Genomic DNA, 20,025 nt, shown 5'->3' with positions numbered 1-20,025 from the left:
TATGTTTTGTTCAGTTGAGCCGCCTATTGGCTTTGACATGGCATTAGCCATTACTTTCTGTATTCAGTTTAGCCGTCTATGGGCTTTGACATTGCATTAGTCATTACATTCTGTATTGTGCCTATTGGCTTTGACATGGCATTAGCCATTGCTTTCTGTATTCAGTTTAGCCGCCTATGGGCTTTGACATTGCATTAGCCATTACATTCTGTATTCTGCCTATTGGCTTTGACATGCTGTATCCAGTCTAGCCGCCTATTGGCTTTGACATTGCATGCCTATTGACTTTGACATGATGTATTCAATTTAGCTGCCTATTGACTTTGACATGCTATTAGATATTCTGCCTATGGGCTTTGACATGATATTATATATTGCATTTTGTATTCAGCTTAACTGCCTATTGGCTTTGACATGATATTCAGCTCCGCTGCCTATTGGCTTTGACATGATATTATACATTGCATTTTATATTCAGCTCAGCTGCCTATGGGCTTTGACATGATATAAGACATTGCATTTTGTATTCAGCTTAGATGCCTATTGGCTTTGACATAACATGACATTGCATTTGATATTTAGGTTAGCTGCCCATTGCCTTTAACGTGGAGTTAGACATTGCAGTTGAGAATAGTTCTGTATTTTTCCAAGCTGTGTTTTTGCACCAGAGAACCAAGATGTTTTGCTCTCACAGTAGACTAGACCTGATAAAAGAGAGTACATGGGCGTTGTTTCTCTTCCCTTGAGCTTGGGAACAGGAGTAGTCTTGGAGACCTGGCCAGTCTCCAAAAGGCTTGCTCAGTTTCCCAGGTCTGAGAGGAGGGGGCACACCTTTGTAACGAATGTAACAGGCTGCAGAGGGTCAGATTCGAATCTGCCGGACCTCGTGCTGGAGCTTGGCGCCAGTTGCCAGCATCCCGTGTGGGTAGATGACATTCTTTCTCGCGGCTGACAGGGGTCTCAGCTTGCAGACCTTAGAAAGATGTAGCTGTAAATAGTTCCTACACGGTGAAGTATTTGTTTTGCTTTGCATTCAATATCTTATAAATATAACCTGCTGTGTATATTGCAAACTGATATATTTTGTTTGATTAACGCGGACTTGAAAGCTACTAATTCGTCATTCATTCATAAACATTGTGGTTGGGGAAGAATAAAATAACAATAAAAGTCTTCTTTGACCTCAGAAGTGCATTTCTGTTGTGTTATGTTAGTGCTTAGAAACTAAATAAGAGGAAAGCACTACAATTGGTACCAGAAGTGGGGCGTCGGTCATTAAGAGGTGATTAAAGGGGTTTGACGAGTTAGTAGATTTCTAAGTGCACACTTTAAAAGTGTAATTGTTTTTTGTTGTTTGGAGAATTACAGAAATTGTTTTCTGTTTGGAGAATCACAGTAGCACGGCAGACCATGTCTGAGAATACATGTGTTGATGAACTGCCTGATGGTGCTAAGAAAAACTGTGAATTGTTTTCTGTTTGGGGAATTACAGAAGAAAATGCATGTGTAGCTAAAATGCCTGATGTTGTTTTGAGAAATAATTCCCGTTGTATATATGTAGAAAACGTGTCTTTTGGAAGTAATGATGACAGAAAGGTCTGGATACCTTTATCTGCTTACAGAGAAATGCAGGAGAAATGTAGGAAGTTGGAACATGAAAATAGGAATTTACGTGAGCAAATTAGCCAGGATACAATAATTCAAAATAAGACTGAAAGTTATAAGAGGGCTGTTTTTGAAGAATCTTTCTTTTCCCATTCCAGTAATGAGGGGGTTAAGACAGCTCCGAGCTGCACTGAGTTTCCGTGTGAGCCAGGGTTTTTGGCAGCCAAAATGCATTCCTTAACTGATAACACGGACGAGAGTCAGAATGTGATTTACGAGTTACCGTTGCAAAATGCACAAGTAAAACGAAGGATTTTAGAGCAAGACACCCCGAGTTTCATTAGCTTGTTTGATTTTTGGAAAAAGAATAGCCCTCATTTGAGAGAAATCCTAACACTTTTGTACATGGTCACTGTGAAAAATAATATGCAGCTGCGCGCTTGTGATTTGGCAAATGAAATAATGCAGACTTTAGGTTTCTGCGCAGTGCAAGAAGGAAATACTTATGTACATTTAAATCATGAACAAGGAAAGAAAATAGTGCCCCTAGCTAGAATCATACAATGGATCTGGTACTTGCAAGACAGGGCTAGAGTACCACAGGTAAAAGAATTATCAATGAAATTGTGTGCACCATTTGAATTCGTGTCTACTGAAGATAAAAAGCATGTTTGTTTTACTAATGATTCATTGACTGAAATGTTGTTTTCTGGCACAGGAGAAGGAATGGAGTTGTATAATGTGTGTCAGATTTTAAAGCAAGAGCTACGTGAGATGTGTCATTTTTATGCTGATTTTTGGTTCTTTGATAATGTTTTAGCACCTAACTGGTTCAATTACCTTGCAGATGTTAATGAGAAAAATGCAGAGAGAGAAGTGTTCACCCAGAATTCTGCCTTAGTGGGGATGGCTATGTGGGTGCACCAGAAATGTGAAAAAGCCACTTACAGGTGGGCAGAGATGAGAGAGATGCCCATTCCCCTAGATTTGATAAAAACTGTGCAGCACGCACAAAAGCAATCTGTCATGCAAGCAGTCACAGAGCAGTTGGGGAGAGGAAAGTTACCAGAACAGAAATGGCAAATTGATCAGGTTTTAGGGAGAGTGATTGCTGCAAATTACCAAGGAAAAATCGAAATTATGCTGATACCTAGAAAATAATCTGATTCATTCATACAAATTGGAGACAGAATGGCCCAATTTGGCAAAAATGCAGTGAATGGAGGTTTGGTAAAGAAGGAGTCTGCCCCAGCCCTTCTGACAGTGCAAGAAAAGGGAAGCTGTGGTGCAGCAGATAAAAACCTCAGTACTGATGTGTGGGCTGAAGCCCCAAGTGACCCTCCAGAACCTGCAGAGAATATAACAAAGGGCCCCAAAAACGTCCTGCTGATTATAAAACAGGGAAAGAAAGAGGAAGGGTGCAGTTTAAATGAAAAATGTTATTTGCAAGAAAAGTCATACTTGTTTCTTTTGCAGATCCTACCACGTTTCGCCACTGTCCCTGAGTGTGCTGCGTGGTCCCCCTTCCGGTGTGTGCGTGTGGGGTCGGGGAAGGGACCGAATCCCCAACCTGAACCTGGCTGAGTAAAGTGCCAGCACCATGGATCCATTTTGCGCAAACTGCGCCTTCAGTTCAAGTTCAACTTGTTTGCTGTGTTTTTTTTTTCCCCTCTCGTATGGAACTCTGACTTTTGCTTACCTTCCAGAAAACCTTTCAGGTGGACCGTGCACCTTTACATGAGCAGAACTCATGCCACATCAAATTGCTAACACTGTTGAATTAGAGACTCAATCAGAGAAAAAAAAAAAAAAAAAAAATTGCCCAGTCTTTTCTATGTAGATGTATCTGATGTGAAAGGTTATGAAATCAATGTGTTAATTCACTTCTATTGCTTTACAGGGATTGCTTTGATCATTGAAATTTGATTTGCTGATAATGTTTTTTTTTTGTTTGTTTGAAATATGAGATATGTGAAACAGAAATTCATTGGTCAAAGGGCGGAATGTCCTGCTATTTGATGGAGTTTTGTTTTGACCAATGACTTTGTGTTTCACCACTGCGCATATTAGTTGCTCAATGTTCACCAGTAGCACATGGTATGTTTTGTTCAGTTGAGCCGCCTATTGGCTTTGACATGGCATTAGCCATTACTTTCTGTATTCAGTTTAGCCGTCTATGGGCTTTGACATTGCATTAGTCATTACATTCTGTATTGTGCCTATTGGCTTTGACATGGCATTAGCCATTGCTTTCTGTATTCAGTTTAGCCGCCTATGGGCTTTGACATTGCATTAGCCATTACATTCTGTATTCTGCCTATTGGCTTTGACATGCTGTATCCAGTCTAGCCGCCTATTGGCTTTGACATTGCATGCCTATTGACTTTGACATGATGTATTCAATTTAGCTGCCTATTGACTTTGACATGCTATTAGATATTCTGCCTATGGGCTTTGACATGATATTATATATTGCATTTTGTATTCAGCTTAACTGCCTATTGGCTTTGACATGATATTCAGCTCCGCTGCCTATTGGCTTTGACATGATATTATACATTGCATTTTATATTCAGCTCAGCTGCCTATGGGCTTTGACATGATATAAGACATTGCATTTTGTATTCAGCTTAGATGCCTATTGGCTTTGACATAACATGACATTGCATTTGATATTTAGGTTAGCTGCCCATTGCCTTTAACGTGGAGTTAGACATTGCAGTTGAGAATAGTTCTGTATTTTTCCAAGCTGTGTTTTTGCACCAGAGAACCAAGATGTTTTGCTCTCACAGTAGACTAGACCTGATAAAAGAGAGTACATGGGCGTTGTTTCTCTTCCCTTGAGCTTGGGAACAGGAGTAGTCTTGGAGACCTGGCCAGTCTCCAAAAGGCTTGCTCAGTTTCCCAGGTCTGAGAGGAGGGGGCACACCTTTGTAACGAATGTAACAGGCTGCAGAGGGTCAGATTCGAATCTGCCGGACCTCGTGCTGGAGCTTGGCGCCAGTTGCCAGCATCCCGTGTGGGTAGATGACACTCTTTCTCGCGGCTGACAGGGGTCTCAGCTTGCAGACCTTAGAAAGATGTAGCTGTAAATAGTTCCTACACGGTGAAGTATTTGTTTTGCTTTGCATTCAATATCTTATAAATATAACCTGCTGTGTATATTGCAAACTGATATATTTTGTTTGATTAACGCGGACTTGAAAGCTACTAATTCGTCATTCATTCATAAACATTGTGGTTGGGGAAGAATAAAATAACAATAAAAGTCTTCTTTGACCTCAGAAGTGCATTTCTGTTGTGTTATGTTAGTGCTTAGAAACTAAATAAGAGGAAAGCACTACACAAGGCTCGTCAGCCCGTTAGCTCAAGGGAGCCGTCATTCGACACAGTGCAAAAAAAAAGGGAGCACACTGCCTCACACTCCAGCAAAAAGTTGGCCCCAATGCATCTTGATAAATGCAGTCAGATTCATTTCACATTAACAAAAGTAATCAAAGTCTTTCACCTTAGTAGGTGCAGCAAGTGCTGTGTATCTCTGGACACGTGTTTCTGGGTTTCGCCCGTCATCAGCAGAGAGCAGCATATTTTGTAGGGTTGCTTGAAATGCCACCAAACGTCTTCTCAGGTTTATGTACCACTCTGGTGTGCAGGTGCCTCACCAAGGCTCGTCAGCCCGTTAGCTCAAGGGAGCCGTCATTCGACACAGTGCAAAAAAAAAGGGAGCACACTGCCTCACACTCCAGCAAAAAGTTGGCCCCAATGCATCTTGATAAATGCAGTCAGATTCATTTCACATTAACAAAAGTAATCAAAGTCTTTCACCTTAGTAGGTGCAGCAAGTGCTGTGTATCTCTGGACACGTGTTTCTGGGTTTCGCCCGTCATCAGCAGAGAGCAGCATATTTTGTGGGGTTGCTTGAAATGCCACCAAACGTCTTCTCAGGTTTATGTACCACTCTGGTGTGCAGGTGCCTCACCAAGGCTCGTCAGCCCGTTAGCTCAAGGGAGCCGTCATTCGACACAGTGCAAAAAAAAAAAAAAGGGAGCACACTGCCTCACACTCCAGCAAAAAGTTGGCCCCAATGCATCTTGATAAATGCAGTCAGATTCATTTCACATTAACAAAAGTAATCAAAGTCTTTCACCTTAGTAGGTGCAGCAAGTGCTGTGTATCTCTGGACACGTGTTTCTGGGTTTCGCCCGTCATCAGCAGAGAGCAGCATATTTTGTGGGGTTGCTTGAAATGCCACCAAACGTCTTCTCAGGTTTATGTACCACTCTGGTGTGCAGGTGCCTCACCAAGGCTCGTCAGCCCGTTAGCTCAAGGGAGCCGTCATTCGACACAGTGCAAAAAAAAAAAAAAAGGGAGCACACTGCCTCACACTCCAGCAAAAAGTTGGCCCCAATGCATCTTGATAAATGCAGTCAGATTCATTTCACATTAACAAAAGTAATCAAAGTCTTTCACCTTAGTAGGTGCAGCAAGTGCTGTGTATCTCTGGACACGTGTTTCTGGGTTTCGCCCGTCATCAGCAGAGAGCAGCATATTTTGTGGGGTTGCTTGAAATGCCACCAAACGTCTTATCAGGTTTATGTACCACTCTGGTGTGCAGGTGCCTCACCAAGGCTCGTCAGCCCGTTAGCTCAAGGGAGCCGTCATTCGACACAGTGCAAAAAAAAAGGGAGCACACTGCCTCACACTCCAGCAAAAAGTTGGCCCCAATGCATCTTGATAAATGCAGTCAGATTCATTTCACATTAACAAAAGTAATCAAAGTCTTTCACCTTAGTAGGTGCAGCAAGTGCTGTGTATCTCTGGACACGTGTTTCTGGGTTTCGCCCGTCATCAGCAGAGAGCAGCATATTTTGTGGGGTTGCTTGAAATGCCACCAAACGTCTTCTCAGGTTTATGTACCACTCTGGTGTGCAGGTGCCTCACCAAGGCTCGTCAGCCCGTTAGCTCAAGGGAGCCGTCATTCGACACAGTGCAAAAAAAAAGGGAGCACACTGCCTCACACTCCAGCAAAAAGTTGGCCCCAATGCATCTTGATAAATGCAGTCAGATTCATTTCACATTAACAAAAGTAATCAAAGTCTTTCACCTTAGTAGGTGCAGCAAGTGCTGTGTATCTCTGGACACGTGTTTCTGGGTTTCGCCCGTCATCAGCAGAGAGCAGCATATTTTGTGGGGTTGCTTGAAATGCCACCAAACGTCTTCTCAGGTTTATGTACCACTCTGGTGTGCAGGTGCCTCACCAAGGCTCGTCAGCCCGTTAGCTCAAGGGAGCCGTCATTCGACACAGTGCAAAAAAAAAAAGGGAGCACACTGCCTCACACTCCAGCAAAAAGTTGGCCCCAATGCATCTTGATAAATGCAGTCAGATTCATTTCACATTAACAAAAGTAATCAAAGTCTTTCACCTTAGTAGGTGCAGCAAGTGCTGTGTATCTCTGGACACGTGTTTCTGGGTTTCGCCCGTCATCAGCAGAGAGCAGCATATTTTGTGGGGTTGCTTGAAATGCCACCAAACGTCTTCTCAGGTTTATGTACCACTCTGGTGTGCAGGTGCCTCACCAAGGCTCGTCAGCCCGTTAGCTCAAGGGAGCCGTCATTCGACACAGTGCAAAAAAAAGGGAGCACACTGCCTCACACTCCAGCAAAAAGTTGGCCCCAATGCATCTTGATAAATGCAGTCAGATTCATTTCACATTAACAAAAGTAATCAAAGTCTTTCACCTTAGTAGGTGCTGCAAGTGCTGTGTATCTCTGGACACGTGTTTCTGGGTTTCGCCCGTCATCAGCAGAGAGCAGCATATTTTGTGGGGTTGCTTGAAATGCCACCAAACGTCTTCTCAGGTTTATGTACCACTCTGGTGTGCAGGTGCCTCACCAAGGCTCGTCAGCCCGTTAGCTCAAGGGAGCCGTCATTCGACACAGTGCAAAAAAAAAAAGGGAGCACACTGCCTCACACTCCAGCAAAAAGTTGGCCCCAATGCATCTTGATAAATGCAGTCAGATTCATTTCACATTAACAAAAGTAATCAAAGTCTTTCACCTTAGTAGGTGCAGCAAGTGCTGTGTATCTCTGGACACGTGTTTCTGGGTTTCGCCCGTCATCAGCAGAGAGCAGCATATTTTGTGGGGTTGCTTGAAATGCCACCAAACGTCTTCTCAGGTTTATGTACCATTCTGGTGTGCAGGTGCCTCACCAAGGCTCGTCAGCCCGTTAGCTCAAGGGAGCCGTCATTCGACACAGTGCAAAAAAAAAAGGGAGCACACTGCCTCACACTCCAGCAAAATGTTGGCCCCAATGCATCTTGATAAATGCAGTCAGATTCATTTCACATTAACAAAAGTAATCAAAGTCTTTCACCTTAGTAGGTGCAGCAAGTGCTGTGTATCTCTGGACAAGTGTTTCTGGGTTTCGCCCGTCATCAGCAGAGAGCAGCATATTTTGTGGGGTTGCTTGAAATGCCACCAAACGTCTTCTCAGGTTTATGTACCACTCTGGTGTGCAGGTGCCTTTTTTTTTTTTTTTTTGCACTAGGTTTCACCTTATGGTTGCCACTTGACCACCAGACTTTCTGTCATGGGGTGTTGTTTGAAGAAAGTTAGGTTATCAGGAGCTGGTCCCTATTGTCTGTTGACAGGAAGACTAGTTGGAGTGGCAGAGCATGGTTTTGCCAATGTAACCAATAAAAGTGTCTGTGAGGGCCTCGCTAAAAGACAATAGGGGTTTACTGCAGGTATCATTGGTTAGATAATTCTTATCAGTAAATTTGATTTAGTTTTGGTACCAGGAAGATGTATGTCAGGATCTTCCATTGCTCTGTTCACCACAATTGTGAGGTAAGTCAACCTCACTCTGCGAAGATGTGTTCAACCCACTTCCAATCTGCACATTGTAAATAAAGCCCATCATCAGTGTGGGGAGGAGGGGCCAGTTTGTCTGTCTCCTCACCATTGTCACCATCATGGGGGAATACATTGTAAGCCTTGTACTGAATCCAAAACGAAGCCGAACAGGTCTCCTAGTGTCTGCTAATATTGAGTGCAAGTAAGAGACTGGGGGACAGGTTCAGTCATAGTTGGCTACACCTTACTGATTTCATAGCATGACACAGAGCTGGTGAAGACTCACATCGGTTTGGGGTCAGAAACCGGCGTCTGCTCCAGATCCGGTGTGGATGGTTGCGGTGTCAGCATTAGCCCTCGCCCGCACAGAAATGTAATGGATCCATGGGTAAGAGTATATCTCAGGACCGGCATTGCCATGGTGTTGGTGACGAGTTCCACCAATCACATTTTTGTATTCCTCAGTGCTACGCCTTATATGTGACGGGTATGTCCAAATGCAGGTCCAACGCTCCCTGTGCTACTGGACCAAATAGGTACCCTATTGAAAAGGCCCAAATGGGCCAATACCATGTTGGAGCTGCTTATGTTCGATTCCAAAGGGGACGAGGTATTTCAGTTTGAGCTGAAGTGTTCCTATTGAAGTAGGACCAAAGCAGATTTCCATATGGATGGGTCTGTGGTGGGATGGCAGACAAAAACAAAATCCATGAACTGTGATATGGCCCCAAGATTATTCCAAGCATTTCACCCATCATTTTCTTGGGCTCCTCATGTGGGAAGTCGGCGCCGAAGAAGGGCCTGTCAGAAAAAGTCCAACAGGAGGTTCTTACTGCTCAATGGAGCCCAAAGGCACTCCAGAGGATGCTGGCAGCATTTTAACAATCTGCATCAGTGCTTCCTCAAAGGTCTCTATTTTCTGTTGTGTTGGGGACAGCCTGGGGAACTCAGTGCTGCAGCCAACTGAGGGACAGGCTCAGAATCAGTAAAACCCTGGAGGCATGTGGCATGTGGCTTCTCATCTGATTTTGATTGGCTACACGGGCTTAAAACCAGCTTGGTCTTCTTGCACTTGTAAAGTGCTTTTGATTCTGACTTACTTGAGGTCTTCCACTGGCATGGAGCCAGACTCACAATTTCGAGTAGGGCAGCCCGCAGTTTGGAGTGACAGCGGAACCACTGTTTCGAAAGAGACCTCTGTATGTAGCTTTGCTTTGCTCTCTGGTGGCCTTTGGGTGCATCAGGGTGCACTTTTCACATGACTGGAGACTGGACTGAAGCACTACAAACAGTGAGGGAGTCCGTAACTTACATCTACATTCTGCAGTAATGACAAAGCTTGAGTCCCATCCTTTTTGAGCATCACATTTTCGCTGGCATACTGACCAAAAGAATTTTAAGGAGTCAGAAGACCAATATGCACGTTAGGAGCAGAGCCCTGGGTCTGCATTGAAGGATACAGAAAGACAGGAACTGGCTTCCACACAAAGGGTGGCACTTATAGGAAGGTGCGCTTCTCACTTCTGGTGCAATGGCAGCTCACTGCAGAGCCACAGGGCGCAATCTGAAAGCACACAGGAGCTATTGCTTGAAAATCTCTGTATCCAGTCATACCTGGGAATATTCAACAGGCGAGTAATCTATGGTTAGAAGTATCCATTAGAAGATTATGATGCAATTCACCAGTGATCTTGGCAAGGCCACAATAATTTCCCTGGCTGATTGTGCTGCAACAGAGAGTGTTATTAAATATAACAAAATAATGTTTTTTTATCGCAACTTGTAGTCTCCCAAGGCATACGTTGTATAACCCTCTGATACCGGGTCTGTGGCAGTGTTGAGCTCTATACAAACTGCAGAAGATAAATAAATACTACAGTCTGACAAAGTCACAATTTGTTGAATATGGGCTAGCCAACAGTAACATATTAAGGCCCTCATTATGAAATTGGCGGTAAATCCTACTTACTGCCATGCTGACTGTCGCCAACATACCGCGGCTGCGGCTGTTTACTGCTACCCATAATATGACCCACACATAGCAATCCGTCACTATACAGACACACATATAATTCCACCATCCTAAAGGTCAGTGATAAACTGACGGTACCAAAACCCACACCATTACGCCAACAGAAGTATGCCCACAGCATTATGGCCCACGAATCATCACAGCGGACATTCAATGGAGCTAAACCATTGGCGGTACATACTGCTGCTCTCAAAATACACTCACACATACAAAACAACACTACATTGGACAATTCAAACTACACACACTTGACACACATACACACACCACACCCACACACCCACACCACTATTAAACACACACCCAAATTACCCACAACACCGTACAACTCAAGAAAATTGACAACTGAGGGAGAGACACACCAAGAGCACCCACAGAACCAGAGTGTAGGAGGCTGGCCTGGCTTATAATGGGTACCTTGTGGTACTTACTCCCTGTTCCAGGTCCAGTTATCCCTTATTAGTAGAATAGAGGTGTTTCTAGCAGCTTAGGCTGATAGAAGGTAGCTATGGCAAAGCAGCTTAGGCTGAACTAGGAGACATGCAAAGCTCCTACTATACCACTTATATCATACAGCACAATATCATAAGAAAACACAATACCTAGAGTTACTAAAAATAAAGGTACTTTATTTTAGTGACAATATGCCAAAAGTATCTCAGAGAATACCCTCACTTAGGAGGTAAGTAATATACACAAGTTATATGTACACAAACCCAAAACAGGTAAGTAACAGTAAGAAAAGTAGTGCAAACAATGTAGAATCACAATTGGATGCAATAGGTAGACATAGGTCTAGGGGCAACACAAACCATACACTCCAAAAGTGGAATGCGAATCACGAATGGACCCCATACCTATGGGAGATTGTAGGGGTTCGCTGGTACTGTGAGAAAACAGTAAGGGTGTCCAAAATACCCCACCCCAAGACCCTAGAAAGTAAAGTAAAGTAACCCTACTACCCCAGAAAGACACAATAGTCGTGATAGGGGATTCTGCAAGAACCACAAGCACCAGCAAAACACTGAAGAAGGATTCCTGGACCTGAGGACCTGTAAAGCAAGGGGACCAAGTCCAAGAGTCACAATAGTGTCCGGGGGAGCAGGAGCCCGGAAAAACCCAGAGGTGCAAAAGGGCTGCCTCCGGGTGGAAGAAGCCAAAGATTCTGCAACAACGAAACGGGCTAGGAACTTCTGCTTTGGAGGGAAGGTGTCACACGGCGTGCTGGGTGTTGCAGAAGTGTTTCCAGGCAGAAATACTACAAACAAGTCTTGCTCGCTGCAAGAGCTGCGGTAGAGGTTTTTGGGTGCTGCTGGGGACCAGGAAGGACCAGGATGTCACCCCTTGGAGGAGGAGATAGAGGGGGCACTCAGCAACTCAGAGAGCCCCTGCAGAAGCAGGCAGCACCCGCAGAAGTACCGGAGCAGGCACTTAGAAGATCTGTGAACTCAGAGTCACAAAAGGAGGGTACCACGACGTCAGAGTCCAACTCAGCGGGTTGAGCACTGCAGGACGGAGTGCTGGGGACCCAGGCTAGGCTGTGCACAAAGGAATCCTTGGAGGAGTGCACAGAAGCCGGAGAAGCTGCAAATCACGCAGTACACAGGTTTGCTGTCTGGCGTGGGGAGGCAAGGACTTACCGCCACCAAATTTGGACAGAAGGGCCACTGGACTGTGGGAGACACTTGGACCCAGCTTCTGTGTTCCAGGGACCACGCTCGTCAGGATGAGAGGGGATCCAGAGGACCGGTGATGCAGAAGTTTGGTGCCTGCGCTAGCAGGGGAAAGATTCTGTCGACCCACTGGAGATTTCTTCTTGGCTTCCAGTGCAGAGTGAAGGCAGACAGCCCTCAGAGCATGCACCACCAGGAAACAGTCGAGAAAGCCAGCAGAATGAGGCGCTACAATGTTTCTGGTAGTCTTCTTGCTACTTTGTTGCAGTTTTGCATGCGTCCTGGAGCAGTCAGCGGTCGATCCTTGGCAGAAGTCCAAGAGGGAAGTGCAGAGGAACTCTGGTGAGCTCTTGCATTTGAGGAATAGCCCAGAGGAGAGACCCTAAATAGCCAGAAAAGGAGGTTTGGCTACCAAGAAAGGAGGTTTGGCTACCAAGAGAGGTAAGGACCTATCAGGAGGGGTCTCTGACGTCACCTGCTGGCACTGGCCACTCAGAGCAGTCCATTGTGCCCAAACACCTCTGAATCCATGATGGCAGAGGTCTGGGACACACTGGAGGAGCTCTGGGCACCTCCCCTGGGAGGTGTAGGTCAGAGGAGTGGTCACTTTGTCCAGTTTTGCGCCAGAGCAGGGCTGGGGGATCCCTGAACTGGTGTAGACTGGCTTATGCAGAGATGGGCACTATCTGTGCCCATCAAAGCATTTCCAGATGCTGGGGGAGGCTACTCCTCCCCAGCCCTTCACATATATTTCCAAAGGGAGAGGGTGTAACACCCTCTCTCAGAGGAAATCCTTTGTTCTGCGTTCCTGGGACTGGGCTGCCCAGACCCCAGAAGGGCAGAATCCTGTCTGAGGGGTTGGCAGCAGCTGCAGTGGAAACCCCGGAAAGGCAGTTTGGCAGTACCTGGGTTCTGTGCTAGAGACACGGAGGATCATGGAATTGTCCCCCCAATACCAGAATGGTATTGGGGTGACAATTCCATGATTTTAGACATGTTACATGGCCATGTTCGGAGTTACCATTGTGACGCTACACACAGATAGTGACCTATGTGTAGTGCACGTGTGTAATGGTGTCCCCGCACTCACAAAGTTCAGGAAATTTGCCCTGAACAATGTGGGGGCACCTTGGCTAGTGCCAGGGTGCCCACACACTAAGTAACGTGGCACCTAACCTTCACCAAGTGAAGGTTAGACATATAGGTGACTTATAAGTTACTTATGTGCAGTGTAAAATGGCTGTGAAATAACGTGGACGTTATTTCACTCAGGCTGCAGTGGCAGTCCTGTGTAAGAATTGTCTGAGCTCCCTATGGGTGGCAAAAGAAATGCTGCAGCCCATAGGGATCTCCTGGAACCCCAATACCCTGGGTACCTAGGTACCATATACTAGCGAATCATAAGGGTGTTCCAGTGTGCCAATCAGAATTGGTAAAATTAGTCACTAGCCTGCAGTGACAAATTTAAAAACAGAGAGAGCATAAACACTGAGGTTCTGGTTAGCAGAGCCTCAGTGATACAGTTAGGCACCACACAGGGAACACACATGGGCCACACACGTATAAGCACTGGGGTCCTGTCTAGCAGGATCCCAGTCACACATATCAAACACACTGACAACATAGGGTTTTCACTATGAGCACTGGGCCCTGGCTAGCAGGATCCCAGTGAGACAGTAAAAACACCCTGACATATTCTCACAAACAGGCCAAAAGTGGGGGTAACAAGGCTCGAAAGAGGCTACCTTCCTACACACCCCATCACTCAACACCTCACATACACCCCACCAACACAACACAACCCACCCCTCCCACTACCAAGCCCTGCATGCAACACCAATGCATGGACACCCATCACAGACCTGCATGGACACCCATCACCAAAGCATGCACACTAGAGACAATCATCTATCCAACCAAATCACCACTCACACAAGCCTAAGCTGCCAGAGCAATCACAACCATACAGGGCAACACCCCTATGCACAAGATGTCACATGCAGAAACAATAACACTCCATTTACATCCCCACAGGTCCCCCACACAGCGTCACTGGAGAGGAGGTGCCAGCAACATCCAGTAGCCCCACAGAAGAGGCCCACAGTGATGACAGCAGCTCTGCACGCCTGTATCAGGATGACCAATCTGGCCCATCAGGGACCTCCGGACAGTAGGTTACCCAGGCACAGTCACGGACAACCACAGAGTCTCCCCCCTCAGGAAACACCACCACAGCACCCACCCAGCAGGCCCATACATCTGTCCCCAGGACACATCAATCAGCAGTGTATCCACCACTACGGGGACCCCAGGCAACCCCAGCAACACAGGACGATCAGGGACCTAGGGTCGGTGGCAGTGGGCACACGGTCAGGGAGCAGAGGCACAGGACAACAGGGAATCTGGGACGACTGCTGTGCTGTGACAGGGGGAGGACAGGCCCAGGGAACAGACTTTCCAGGAGGCACTCACCAACATCTTGGGAGCATACCACTATTCCCAGGAGACGATGGGCCAGATACTGGCCAAGTTGCAGGAGACCCAGCAGCGGCATGAGAGACAATACCTGGGGATCAGGGAGGACCTGAGGGACATCCACACCATCCCGGTCACCATTGTAGGGATGCTGGCAGACATGGCCAACACCATGAGGGAGGCAGTGGCACACCAACGGGCCCCTGACTCTAGACACACCGATGAACAGCCCTCCACCTCCGCTGACGCTAGTGAACAGGAGGCCCAACTACAGGAACAACAGTCCACCAGCACCCCACCCCCTGCAGAAGGAGAACCACCCCGCAAACGGTCCCTGCAATCCAGGCAGAAGCCAAGGAACATTGTCAAGACCCCTGCCAGGAAATAAGACTCTCCTGATTGTCACCCTTGTGTCCCACTGTGTCACCCTGTCCACCTTGAACTGCCATCACTCCCCTTCCTATGCCCCCTTGGACAATGCACCTGTGATATAAATAGACTGGAACTTTTACCTGGACTCTCCTGCACCCCCCCAGCCTATAGCAATACCCCATCCACTTATCAGCACATAAATAAACACCCTTGTAAAAAATACAAGTATTGAGTCAGTCAATTGATTGAACTATGTATTTGTTTAACAATCTGTAGACATTGTAATTCAACTGTACAGTAATGTATACATAGGTATGATCTGTAGTTTGCTGCAGTCAATACACCAGGAGCCAGAGTGGGGCACATATATCTATAAATAGACATGTCAAAGGGTGCAGTAAGTGGCCATAGTAGTGGGAATATCAGCCTGCCAGTGACAATTTCCAATACAAAACTGCAATGGAAAGTGAAGTTACAGTGTCTTACCTGTGTGTCACTGGAAGTACTGTTGTATGATTGATGTTCTATTTCCACATCCTCATCCTCTACCTACTCTTCGTCACTGTCCACAGGCTCCGCCGTTGCCCATCTCCAGCCTCATCCTCCTACAGAAAAGCCACCTGGCGATGTAAGGCAAGGTTGTGCAACATGCAACATGCCACGATGATCTGGCAGACCTTCTTGGGTGAGAAGCAGAAGGAACCACCTGTTAGATGGAGGCACCGAAACCTGGCCTTCAGAAGGCCAAAGGTTCGCTCTATAGTTCTTCTTGTTCGTCCATGTGCCTCATTGTAATGTTCCTCTGCCCTTGTCCTGGGATTCCTCACTGGCGTCAGTAGCCATGAGAGGTTGGGGTAACCAGAGTCACCTGCAAATATCGAGGGATACCTGTTAGCCAGGCACTAACCTTTAGGGCCAACCCCATACCCGTACACCAACATATACTGGGTGGAGACCTATTAGCTACACCCTGTACCTCTGGAGTTGAGCCATCACATATGGGATGCTGCTATTCCTCAGGATAAAGGCATCATGCGCAGACCCAGGATACTTTGCATTGACATGGGAAATGTACTGGTCCGCCAGGCACACTATCTGCACATTCATAGAGTGAAAGCTCTTTCGATTTCTGAACACCTGCTCATTTCTCAGGGCGGGGGTTGGACAAAGACAATATGTCTACCATCAATTGCCCCAATGATGTTGGGGATATGTCATATTGCATAAAAGTCAGCTCTCACTGTGGCCAAATTCTCCACCTGGGGGAAAACAATGTAGCTGCGCATATGTTTCATCAGGGCAGACAACACTCTTGTTAGCACTATTGAGAACAATGGCTGTGACATTCCTGCTGCCAAGCCCACTGTCACTTGGAAAGAACCAGTTGCCAAGAAATGCAGCACAGATAGGACTTGCACAAGAGGAGGGATCCCAGTAGGGTGATGAATAGCAGAGATCAGGTCTGGCTCCAATTGGGCACACAGCTCTTGGATTGTGGCCCTGTCAAGTCTGTAGTTGAGGATAATGTGCCTGTCCTCCATTGTTGCCAAGTCCACCAGGGGCCTGTACATTGGGGGATGTCTCCATCTCCTATTCATCTGCAGTGGTTGCACTCTAGGGGGCAAAACGATGAGCATCTGGTCAGTATTCAACATTTCCAAAATGTACAGTGCATTGCATGTTGTAACTGAAACAGTATGTTGTTGTACAGGCCCAAAGGGTGCCTATGTGTGCTGTGACGCAGTTAGGTGCCATGGCCTGCCCCCCCTGAAATGGGGTTTGCCTGTCCTGTGTGGATGGACATGTGAAAATGAGGTAATGCCGCTGACGTTGTGCGCTGTTACAAGAGACGGTCGAGTACTGCCGTGCAACTCCTCATTGGTTGTCATTGGTCCTTATGGCTAACAGTAGCCAATGGTGATGCACACCGGCGGTGACGGTACACACCGCCAGAACGTGACTGCTGTGACCTGTGTCTGGAACCGACCATAGCTCGTGTCACTGGGGAAAGGGCCCCTGCCTTCACCGCAGCAGAGTTGGATAGACTGGTGGATGGGGTCCTACCCCAGTTCCGAATGCTGTATGAGCCTCCAGACCAACCGGTGAGTAAACTGTGAGCACAATGCATGGGGCATGAATGCATGGATTGCTGTATGTGAGGGCCTCATATAAGGGGGAGTGGTTGAGGGGTCCTGGGCAGCGTGCTGCATGTATGGTGGGCAAGGTATGTGCGTAAGGGGATGAGAGGGATATGGTGGGCCATGAGTGTAACAGGCCGGACGGTATGACTGATACCTTTTTTCTATGTGTATTTCTCTGCAGGTCAGCGCCCATCAGAAAAAGGGTATATGGCGTGCCATCGCCAAGGATGTGTGGACCCTGGGGGTCTATGGCAGACGGAGCACCCACTGTCGTAAACAGTGGGAGGACCTGAGAAGCTGGGCAAGGAAGACGGCGGAGGCCCAGCTGGGGATGTCTTTCCAACGAGGAAGGGGTGCCCATCGAACCCTGACCCCCCTGATGTTCCGCATACAGACTTGGCCTATCCGGAGCTAGATGGGTGCTTGAGGGCATCACAGCAGCCACAAGGGGGTCAGTGCAGTTTCACATTATACTACTTGTGCGTAGTGGAGTGGCCTTCATGTGGGGGATGTGGGCCTGTTGGTGCCCCTAGGCCAGGCCGGACATTGCAGGGTAGGTTCCATGTTGGGCAGCGGCTGATAAACTCCACCTCCAACCAAGCTAGTGGGCATCCACTACTGGGCAGGGTTCTGTTGGTCTCAGGTATGCTGCAGTTGGCATTAGTTACTACTGTCCATGGCCTGGTGACTAGCATTGTGACTGGTAGTACATTGCCTAGTGCGTAGGGAGGTTCCCTGTGTGTGTCATGTATGCCAACGGTGGTGTTGTTGCTGCCATTGGCCAAGTGTATACTCTGTCTCTTCCCCCCTTTTTGTTTTGTCATCCTGTCCTTATGTGCATTAGCATCATCTGGCGGAGGAGCAGAGGCACCGGCGACGGAGTGAGCTGCATCCCACAGGGCCCAAGAGGCCGAATCCACGGATGGTGAGGGCACCAGTGGGATGGAGGGCGAGGGGAGCACCACAGCAGAAACAGGAGGGGACAGTTCGGAAAGTGATACCTCCTCTGATGGAAGCTCCCTAGTGGTGGTGGGCAGCTCTGTGGCCACCTCAACAACAGGTACAGCCGCCACCCCCTGTACCAACAGCAGCCCCTCAGCGAGTTTACCGTGCCCGCTCACCCAGGAAGGTGGGCATCTCCTTGCCCCAGGCACCTCAGGCCCTGCCCCAGTTAGCCCTGCTGCCCTGAGTGAGGAGGCTATTGACCTCCTGAGATCCATCTCTGTTGGGAAGCCAACCATAGTGAATGCCATCCAGGGGCTGGCAGGGCATTTGCAACAAACAAATGCATTCCTGAAGGGCATTCACTCTGGCATGGCAGCCCAACAGATATCAATCCAGGCTCTGGCCTCCTGCCTGATGGCAGCCGTTGTTCCTGTCTCTAGCCTCCCCCCTCCAACTTCCTCTGCCCAGTCCCATTCCCCTCAACCCCAACCTATCCCAAGCACATATTCAGACCAGCATGTACCTAAGACAGCACACAGGAGTGGCTCAGGCAAAAACAAGCACCACACATCATCCCACAGGCACTCACACAAACACCATCCAGATGCAAACACACCAACATCCACTGCCTCCACAGTGTCCCCCTCCACCTCCCTCCCAGTTGCATCTACACTGTAGGAAAGTACCATCTTGCCTGGCATGTTACCCCCATTTTTACTGTATGTATGTTTGTTTTTGCCGATGTGTCACTGGGATCTTGCTAGCCAGGACCCCAGTGCTCATAAAGTATGCCCTGTATGTATTCCCTGTGTGGTGTCTAACTGTATCACTGAGGTTCTGCTAACCAGAGCCTTAGTGTTTATGCTCTCTCTGCTTTTAAAATTGTCACTGCAGGCTAGTGACTAATTTTACCAATTCTGATTGGCACACTGGAACACCCTTATAATTCCCTAGTATAAGTTACCTAGGTACCCAGGGAATTGGGGTTCCAGGATATCCCTATGGGATACAGCATTTATTTTGCCACCCATGGGGAGCTCAGACAATTCGTACACAGGACTGCCACTGCAGCCTGAGTAAAATAATGTCCACGTCCTGCACCAAACTTCTGCATCACCGGTCCTCTGGGTCCCCTCTCATCCAGATGAGCTTGGTCCCTGGGACACAGCAGCTGAGTCCAAGTGTCCCCGACAGTCCAGTGGCCCTTCTGTCCACATTTGGTGGCGGTAAGTCCTTGCCTCCCCACGCCAGACAGTAATTCTGTGTACTGCATGAACTGCAACTGCTCGGGCTTATGTGCACTTTTGCAAGACTTCCTTTGTGCACAGCCTAGCCCAGGTCCCCAGCATTCCGTCCTGCATTGCCCAGCTCGCTGAGTTGACTCTGACGTCATGGGACCCTCTTTTGTTGTTCTGAGTCGACCGTCATCCTCAGATCTTCTAAGTACCTGTTCAGGTGTTTCTGCTGGTGCTGCCTGCTTCTGTGTGGGCTCTGTGTTGCTGAGGGCCCCCTCTGTCTCCACCTCCAAGGGGTGACCTCCTGGTCCTTCCTGGGCCCTAGCAGCACCCAAAACCTTCAACCGTGACTCTTGCAGCTAGCAAGGCTTGTTTGTGGTCTTTTCTCCTTGGAAACAACTCTGCATCCTCCAGCACACCGTGGGACATCTTCTGACCAAAGGAGAAGTTCCTGGCACATTCTGTTGTTGCAGAATCTTCGGCTTCTTCCACACAGAGGCAGCCCTTTTGCACCTTCATCCGGGGTTTTGTGGGCTCCCGCCATCCCTGGACACTTGTGTGACTCTTGGACTTGGTCCCCTTCCTTTACAGGTCCTCAGGTCCAGGAACCCGTCTTCAGTGCTTTGCAGTCAGTTGTTGTCCTTGCAGAATCCCCTATCTCGACTTTACTGTATTTCTGGGGTAGTAGG

General features: G+C 47.5%; 1 protein-coding gene across 1 annotated transcript; it reads left to right on the top strand.

Moving 5' to 3' along the window:
• The first annotated feature begins 1,020 nt into the window (after positions 1–1,020).
• LOC138299770 (uncharacterized) lies at positions 1,021–4,912 on the top strand. Its single transcript, XM_069238312.1, has 2 exons — positions 1,021–2,555; positions 3,082–4,912. Exons 1-2 carry the CDS (start codon positions 1,411–1,413, stop codon positions 3,191–3,193), a joined length of 1,257 nt encoding a protein of 418 aa, XP_069094413.1. The 5' UTR covers positions 1,021–1,410; the 3' UTR covers positions 3,194–4,912.
• Positions 4,913–20,025: the final 15,113 nt, after the last annotated feature.

This window comes from Pleurodeles waltl, chromosome 6 (genome assembly GCF_031143425.1).
Source record: "Pleurodeles waltl isolate 20211129_DDA chromosome 6, aPleWal1.hap1.20221129, whole genome shotgun sequence".
NCBI classification, from domain to species: Eukaryota; Metazoa; Chordata; class Amphibia; order Caudata; family Salamandridae; genus Pleurodeles; species Pleurodeles waltl.
Note: the sequence above shows the minus strand (reverse complement) of the source record. Positions and strands in the feature narration are given on the sequence as shown.

Coding starts and splice junctions, on each gene's coding strand:
- LOC138299770 (XM_069238312.1), top strand. CDS start 1,411: ATGTCTGAGAATACATGTGTTGATGAACTGCCTGATGGTGCTAAGAAA. Junction 2,556..3,081: donor TGTGAAAAAGCCACTTACAG/GTGGGCAGAGAT, acceptor TTTCTTTTGCAG/ATCCTACCACGTTTCGCCAC.